The 8,855-nt window shown below is 44.4% G+C and overlaps 1 protein-coding gene across 1 annotated transcript; it reads left to right on the top strand.

The window, feature by feature from the left end:
• Positions 1-253: 253 nt before the first annotated feature.
• Positions 254-6,453, top strand: MGP (matrix Gla protein). Its single transcript, XM_083860707.1, has 5 exons — positions 254-360; positions 3,003-3,153; positions 3,940-3,975; positions 5,136-5,211; positions 6,087-6,453. The coding sequence occupies exons 2-5, from the start codon at positions 3,093-3,095 to the stop codon at positions 6,223-6,225; spliced, it is 312 nt and encodes a 103-aa protein (XP_083716833.1). The 5' UTR covers positions 254-360; positions 3,003-3,092; the 3' UTR covers positions 6,226-6,453.
• The last annotated feature ends 2,402 nt before the right edge of the window (positions 6,454-8,855 follow it).

The following is an 8,855-nucleotide window of genomic DNA, read 5'->3' as shown; positions in this document are numbered from 1 at the left end:
AAAGGTGAGGGGGTTCTCGCAACAAAGAAGGAAAATGGAGCTTGTTCTCATATCTCTGTCCACTCATTGCTCCCAGGCACAGATGGGGAACCTGGAGGTGGCTGTCCCCCGAGTAGCTGCTGGTGTGGGCTCTGGCTCTCTCCCTTTTGGCTCAGTTCTTTGATGTTGCTGGCTTCCTGGCTGTGGGCAAAAAGTGGCTCTGATGGTAGCCTGGGGGTGGATCAAGAGTGGGAGAGGGGAGGAGTCACTGATTGATGCTAATAAATACAAAGGTCCCTCTTCTTCGGTCCAGGGTCCAAGACGCCAGGAGAGCTGCCCCCTGAGACAAGAGCTGCAGACTGGCAGGGAAGCAACAGCTTAGTGAGTATGCAGGGACTGCCTTGCTTTTCCTGGACAGCTGCTTATTATTATTATTATTGCCTTACTGGTGTTTCACAGCTGTAAAATGTTAGGAGTGTTTGCTACCGCATGTATAGCGTTGTGATTTTCCACTCCAGCAGCAGACACATCAGGGCTGCTTTTCCGATCCCTCCTTTATTTGTGAGTCTACAGAAATTTCCCTGGCATGTGCAGATTTTTCTTAGCTCCTTTCTGTATTTCTAACCAGTGGATGCTGCAAGAAAGCAGAGGGATTTGGCTCACTGTGCTGCATGGTATGTTACCCCCAGGGCAGCCCACTGTTGTTGAGTAGAGGAGATGTGTGCTGGGAAAGTATGGAGTGCAAGGGAGTAGAAAGGAGCACTTTGCAAGAGGAAGCATTCCCTGAAGGAGGTTTGTTGCTGCAGGGCTGTGTAGCTGGCATGTTCATCCATCCCTTGAAAAATGTATTGCCTCTGTGGTGAAAAATGAAACATTTGGGTTAAAGTGGTTTGTGGCTGTTCTGTGGTTGACAGCAGGGTATGCTCCAGGCGTTCTGGGATAAGAGTCCTCTGAAATGGGAGCAGAGTCTTCTAGGAGCAGAAAGCTGTGCCCTGGGTAAAGACAAATAAAGAGGGTTTGACTTGAAAGCATGTTAGAGTTTCCCACTGGGCAGCCTCACTATCATTCCAAAGTACACCCAGCACCTTCCTCTCTGGGCCCCACTGCTTTCCCACTGGGATCTGTCCTCCAGCTTTCTCCCTCATGTTTTCCTTTTTTAGCGGCTACTGTACAAGACTTTTGGGAAACCTGTAAAATCCACATTCAACACTAAGTCCAAAATTTCTAAGTTCTAAGAAATGAAAAGGATCTCAGAACAGAGAATTTCCTTTAAAGAGACTGGAGTGGCAGAGCACAGAGCAGCAGCAGCAAAGTCTCAGTTCACCTTTGACCCTGTGTCTAGAGTAAACTAACTTATGCCTTTTTCCCAAGTTTTCCTCCTCATTTCAGGCTAAACACTGAACAGGGAAGAAGTGGATGAGTATGGGGTGGGGGGCTTGATGGTGCAGGATGAGCTGTTCTCCACATGGGGTGGGATAATGGGGATGAAGAGCAATTCTTTCTCTTTGGTCTGAAGTTGAAGTCCCTGGTCAGTTTTTCTTCCTGAGGCAGGAGGCTTCGGGAAAGGGTTATGAGTTTGGCATTGAAAGGGTAAATTGCAAATCCCAGAGTAATCTTTTTCTAATAAAGTTCACTCCTCACTGATGAAGGGTTAGGCTCTGGCTATATGTAGTTCTTGGCTGTGTTACCTTCAGTGCGGATTCATGTTTAGGCCTCTGAAGGTGATAGCAGTGACAAACAGCAAAGTGGTTTGGGAAGAATGGTCTGCACTCAGAGTGCATTCACTTTGCATTCTGTCGGTGAGAAATCCTGATACCTGCATATAAACATAGACAAAACAGGCAGTCCAAGTCACAGCTTGGACGAGACATAAGAATGGTTCCTGTTCCCTAGATTCAACCCCAGGGAGTGTGTTAGGTCCCAGCCCCATCATTGCCACTGGAGAAGGGCTGGCAGGCAGTGGGTACCCACCCTCCCTCCCTACCTTGCCTCTAGCAAACTCTTTTCTTTTCACCCACCAGGGATAGCCATCTCTGTGAATACTTTTCTCTTTCACTGCTTTCTACTGATCCAACAGTTGGAGAGTGAAACACCTGATGTTTTGTCCATCTCTGCTGCCCATGATATTGGATCCAGCCAAACTCTTTTAGGTGTTAAAAGGCAAGGTAATTCTCCCTGAGACTGGTGGCCTTGAAGATTCATCCCAGATGAAAAGCCTTACATTGACATGTTACTTTGGTGCCTAGTGATGCAAGGACTGCTAGTGCTAGACCAGAGAGGGAAATGTTTTCCTCTAACTCCACCAAGATGTTGTCCTTTGGGCTGCAAGAGGAGTATAGGGTCAGCACCATAGTGAGAGCCTTCTAAGAGTTCTGGGTGCTGCTGTTATTTCAATATAAAAAAATCATGATCCCGGCAGCAGAGGGATTCTTTCAGGTTGCTGCCTGTCACTTCTGAAGCAATGAAGTAGCAGATGAAATGGGACAGCAGGGTTGTATTCCTCCTCTGATAGCTGGCAGGCTGGCATTGCAGCAGAAGCAAGCTGAAGAGAGGGGGACTGAGTGGGACAGGAATGTTTGAAGCCTCATGCTCTGTGTCTCCATCAACAAAGCTGACAAAAGGGTTTAGGCTAGTTGTATGCAGGGAGGGTATGATGAGAGCAAATAAAGCAGATCAGAGGAAAAGTCAGAAGAACAAACATTCATATTTGGGATCAACACACACCTCTGCCTTTGGGCCCCTGGCAGCCTGTGAAATTCCTTCCACTTGTCTAGGCCAGCTTTTCTGAGTGTGAAGTGCTAGTGACATGTTTGCCTCTGGATTATGTCCCCCAGCCCTGAACTATGACAGGAAGAGGGCATGCCTCTTCCTTCCCAAAACCTAATCCAGTCTGCTAATAGAGGATGTTTTGTAATAGCTCCAAGAAGAGTGTGTACCAGCTAGCTGTCACCTTGCCCAGGCTCTTTCATGGGCTCCCTCCTAGCTCTGTTTTCATAATAAACATTCCACTGCTAATTTTGCAGTCAGCCCAGGATCTCCAGCTACTCTCAGTGAGAAGAGAGCAAAACACAGTGAGAAAGACAGAGTGAGAGATTTCTCCCTGCACTGGCACAATGCGGACTCTTGTCATCCTTGCACTCCTGGCTGCCTTGATGATTGCTGCCACTTGTTACGGTAGGTGACCTTTATTACTGGGTAGAATGAAAACTCCACACCTGCAGACGTTTATGGGTCTGTTCAGATGTTTGTTATTTAACTTTGTGTCTTCTTTGCCCTTAACTTCATCTCTTGCTTGCTTTCCTTCCCTTGTGTCAGATCTTCCTAGCCCTGATCCAGAGCTGTTATCTCCAGTCATCGGAATTCACGGTCCAGGATGCTTCAACCCCTTCCTCTCTGTTCCAGCTTACCTCACCAGACTGCTCCTCTTTTTGTCCCTTTGTTGTTTGGACTATGATAAGAGGGCTAATTCTTAATTATTCTTTGCTAATTGGAAGATTTGCCTTTTTCCTTTTGTAATATCATCCCCTTTTTCCTGTGAGGCACACAGTTCCATATTGATGGAATTAAGATGTTGCTTCATGCAAGAGTCAAGTGCATTTCACTGTGCTAATCCGTCCTCTAAGAACCCATGCAAGCTTTGAAGCTAAACTGCTATCCTATCCACTGTAGTGTCAGGAACAGAAGGTGAGGAACTATGCTGGAGCATCAGGCTGGATGACCAAGTGTGAGTCTGGAAGTATTGACTAAATCACCAGGTAGCTCTGTATTAAACTCCTGAGCACTTTAATCTCCTCATATAAATTCTAGGTCACACCACTGATCCCTTTCTCTTTATTTTTAACATGTGCCTTAAAACCTGACTTCTCTGATTTCTATGTGTGCTCTGTTGATCTGTGGTATATGAAATACTGAATCCCATCAATAGAGTGTCATAATACGTTTTATTTGTTCTTTCCACAGAGTCCCATGAGAGCATGGAGTCCCACGAGTATCTCAGTAAGACACTGCTTCACTATGTTATTGAATTTGAAGAGTGATACAGACATGTCCAAAATCATTTACTCATGCTCCTACTAGGGATAAAATAGATAGAATCACTAAGCCCAGGGAAATTGAATTTACTGAGTGATGGAGTTTCAGAATGAAAAGGGAGAGAGTTAAAAGAAGACTTCACATGTTTCGGCACAAGCTCATACCACCATTTTGCATAGAATATAATGAGAATTGGAAAAAAAAATTGAGAACAGAGCTCACGTCTCTGTTACGTGTACCAAAACCAGGTTAACTGACACTAGAAAAGGACATTGCTCAAAAAACTCTGGGATGAGCATGGAAAGAGGTACTGTAGAAGCCGTGTACAGGATTCATTCTCCACCAAGAACAAGGAGAGCCTTACTCTAAGAACCTTGGAAGCAGGCAGGGTGTGTGAATAGGCTTCATTTGGCTGGAAGAGGGAGTGTCACAGGAAAAGCATGAAAAGGGTGGAGAGTCTCACTTTGGAACAAGCAATATCCTGGAGAGGTTAGAGGACAGGTGAATCAAAACTAAAAAGAAATTAGGACATCTGGAAGAAGAACAAAGCAGATAGTCAGCAACACAAAGGCACATGTGGAAGCTGGTATCAATGACATCCACAGACTCCTGAACTTTGCAACAGGACTGTGATGTTTCTCAAAAAAGTCAGAAGGTACTTCCAGGCCCCTCAGTCCAAACTGCCACACAGACTTCTCAACGACTGTTTAACCTTGGAGGCAGAGAGACTTACCCAGGCCCTTCCTGTGCACAATTTCACAATTCTTGTAGTTCATCTGAGAGTGCTCACATGTCCCATGGTCTGTGTAGCTTGATGCCTGCCTCTTCTGGGCCAAGCTCCACGCATTCAGAGGGTCTGTGGCAGCAAAATCACAGTAACATTCCCCTGGCTGATTTGAATAAGAGCAGAACAAGAGCAGCATGGGCATTTTGTACAGGCTGCACCAGCCACTGAGACAGCCTGTACATGAACCAGCCAGGGGACAGGGGGGAATATTAAAAGATCCTGGACTTCACTGTACATGGGAGGGCAGATAAGGAGGCTGTTATAAAGGAGGAAGCTAGCTTTTGTTGAAATCTGGCATTGGAAAAGTACCATTCTGAATAATCCCTTGCCTTCTCAGATCCCTTCCTCAACAGACGAAGGGCCAATGACTTCATACAGTCTGACTCGCGACTGAGAGGCATTGCTCAGGAGAGGTATGTCATGGACTCACGACGCTGAGGTTGAGAGTGGGAAGAGATTCCTTCTTGCCAAGCACAGGCTGGTAGCAGGGGTGGCAGCCAGGTGACTTTTGAGAAGCCTCAGTTCCTTTTTTAATGTGAGGTACCATTTAAGTCCCCAGTCCCAGGAAAAGCAAGAATTCAAATAAACAGAGAGCGGGTCCTTTGATTTGGACACATGTCACATGCTGAGAAGTCTGATTAATTTTCCTGAAGGAAGCACCAACAGAAGGAGAAAGAATCAGTGTGGGAGGTCCAAAATAGAGCTCAGTTTGAGATCTTATTCTTGTCCTCAGATCTCATGCAGGATTTGCATGATCTTTTCTAAATCAAAGGGCCATCTGAGGGCCTCCTTGCCTCATTTATAAAATACAGATATAACCAATTTCATGCCTTATTCAGAGCTTGTGAAAATGAAGACTGAAGCACAAAAATCATCTCTTAGCGAGGCATAAGGGAAACCTTGTCCTCAGGACCAGATGACCCCTTTGCAGAATATTTCAGGTCTTTTTTCTACGTATATGTTTCAGAAAGAGCTGAAGAGAGCAGTCCAGGGAAGGCTGCAAAGGGAGGACACTTCCTCAAATTGAGGCAGGACCCATTCCCCTCTCTCCACCACCTTACTTAGGCCCTAAATAAAAAGTTGCCTGAGGAGGCAAAACATTCCTGCTGTAGTCACATCCACTCCCTGGGTGTGGTAAACAGAAGCTGGCGTGTTTAGAACTCTGTAGCTGGATGATGGACTCTGATGGTGGATCCTTAATCCCAGTGGGGAATTTTGTGATGGGAAAGGGCTGTACACAGATATGTAGGATGACAGCACTTACTCCTCTTTTCTCCTACCATTACAGGATCAGGGAACGTAGTAAGGCACCCCAGGAGTATCAGAGGGAGCTCTGCGAGGACTACTACCCCTGTGAAATGTACGCTTTTCGCCATGGCTACGCTGCTGCTTACAAGCACTATTTTGGGAGGAGGAGGACTAAGTAAAGGATGACCTGTTCCCACCCTGGGGCCTGGAGTCCAGGGTATCTTCTCCAAAATCACAATGGCTCTGAAACATATTCAGTTGCTTGTATCCCTGTATGTTATTCTGCCTGCTGCTTCTTGCCCATGTAGCCATGTATTCCTACACCGTGTTAATTAGCATTGATGTAGCAGAGATCACAGTGAGTTTAGGGTGTGGGTGTTCGCTACAAATAAATTGCTGGTTTGATACTATTGTCTCATGACTCACAGTATTTTGGAAGGGGGGTATGCAATTTTCCACGAAGGAACTGAATTTGTTTATCATACATTCTGTTGCAGGTTAGGGGGAAAAACATCATTACCTTGAAAGCATATGGCTTTGGAAGAATCTATAATGTTCTTCCAGGTTCTACAAGTGGCTTCTTTCAGAGGTCACCAGATAGTTTCAGTTCCCAGCCTTAAGACATCTAAAAACAGTGGGGTATTCAGAATGCAGATGCATTTTTTGAAAATCAAATCTTTGCTCAGTTGGGGAGACAAAATCCAGAAGGCACCTATTTAATCTTAAAACAAAGTTAGGGTGAGACTTGGTGACAGAAGAAGCCTGTAAATTTTCTCTTGTTTATCCAGCTACCATCAGGTTCTGATGTTAGGTGCTCCTTTAGAAAGGAGTGTGTCATTATATATATATATGTATGTATATATATATATAAACTTGTGTTTCCTTTTGCAATCCCTTCTCAATACCCTTCCACTTGAAACTACTCTGTTAGCACTTGAAAGCTGCAGAAATCAAAGCTGGAGGGGGACTCCTGGTGGTAAATAAACAGAAAAAAGAAATCCAGTGTTTGGAGTCCGGTCCAACTTTGTTTACATAGAACAATTTCATTTTACTCTTCACAAACCGTTTGAAATTAAGATGTGTCTTGACCCTGTGCACAATTTACTGAGCACCTCCTGGACCTCTGAGGAGTGAGCATGGCTGCATTCTGCTCACAATCACTGGGGCCTGTCCCCAGGCCAAAAGGCACCAGTGCTGACATGTCCAAGAATTCAATGCTTCTCTGGGCTTCACTGCAGCCACAGCAGCTGGGACCCCTCTTGGTGTGATTTGTGTAGGAGATGTAACATCTATCTCAGCTCAACACAGATTGTTCCAACATTCACATCTCCAGCATTACACAGGCACCTGCAATTTACAGACGTTGGAAAGATTCATGGATGCAATCAAAGTCTAAGATATATAAAGTATCAAATTGTTGACTAATCTGTGAAATTAAGTCTGGAGCCAAATCTACCTGGCCCATTAGAAACATGCATCTCCTTCCAAAACATGCTTCAAGTTTTTGCCAGCTTTGAAACTGAATTTTGGAAAGAAATGTGACTGATTTATTTATTGAAAACACTTCTGATAGGAAACTCCACCCTGACAGTTGCTAAAGTTTTGTCCAGAGGAAAAAGTGAGAGAGAAATAATTTTAATGAAAAATCCTGTACAGATGAGGTATATTCACACACACTTGTTCTCTATGTTCCCAAGTAGGTGAATCTTGTGATTCACAAACTCACCTATGCTAAAATTAACAAGTCTGTAGTGTCTGGGTTTGACTTGACACTGCACCACCACAACAGAAGGCACAAAGTCTAGTGCTGTCTGGGTCTGTGTCCAGAAATATCCAGTGATTCCAATCTCCAGTTAACCTGTAAAAATAATGAATAATACCAGAGATTTCTGTGAGATTTCATTAGTTTAAGCAATGACTAAACAGATTTAAGAGACTACATGCTGGTTAGAAAGCTTGGGAAAGGTGGGAGGATAAATAAAACTGTTTGGATTACTAGAACTGTACATATATATCTTTATATTATTTCAAGTATTCATCTGGAAGCATAACTTTCCTAGAATACTTATTATTTTTAGATATTTAGATATTTATTTACTTTTTAACTGTTGCTCTTTTGCTATAATAATATATATACAAGACTTTTTTTTCTGGACATCATTAGTATATATATTCAGCTTTCCTGGACTATAGAAAAGTAAACAGGGACAAAAGCTGGGGTTTATTTTAATCCTGAAAATTCTCTAAGCTGAAAGACAGTGTTTTTAAGAATTGGAAAAATCCCCAATGGCTCTGATTTTCCTTGGGAGCCTCCTAAACTTTACTTCTGTAACCCTGCACATGGGTCTGAGGAGGACTGGATATGAGGTGGAGGGAAGATTATGTCTCTGTTACCAGAAAGAATGAGCAACAACTACCCAAACTTGGTCACTTGGTCTATACAGCCAGGAGAAGACCTCACTGCAGTGTACAACATCCTCCTAAGGGGCAGTGGAGGGGCACCACCAATCTCTGCTCTCTGGTGATCAGTGACAGTACCCAAAGGAACAGCTGGAACTATGTCAGGGGAGGTTTAATTTGGTATCAGGAAAAGGTTCTTCACCCAGAGGGTGATTGGGCACTGGAACAGGCTCGCCAGGGAAGTGGTCTCAACACCAGCCTAAGAAAGCTCAAGAAGCATTTGGGCAATGCACTCAGGCACAGGATGAGACTCTTGAGGTGTCCTGTGCAGGGTCAGGAGCTCGACTTAATGATCCTTGTGGGTCCCTTCCAACTCAGCTTATTCTGTGATTCTGTGGTTCCTTTTGCT

The sequence above is a fragment of the Zosterops lateralis genome (genome assembly GCF_965231275.1).
Source record: "Zosterops lateralis genome assembly, chromosome: 4".
Classification (NCBI taxonomy): domain Eukaryota; kingdom Metazoa; phylum Chordata; class Aves; order Passeriformes; family Zosteropidae; genus Zosterops; species Zosterops lateralis.
This window is presented reverse-complemented; position numbering and strand designations above follow the sequence as displayed.

Coding starts and splice junctions, on each gene's coding strand:
- MGP (XM_083860707.1), top strand. CDS start 3,093: ATGCGGACTCTTGTCATCCTTGCACTCCTGGCTGCCTTGATGATTGCT. Junction 3,154..3,939: donor GATTGCTGCCACTTGTTACG/GTAGGTGACCTT, acceptor TTCTTTCCACAG/AGTCCCATGAGAGCATGGAG. Junction 5,212..6,086: donor AGAGGCATTGCTCAGGAGAG/GTATGTCATGGA, acceptor CTACCATTACAG/GATCAGGGAACGTAGTAAGG.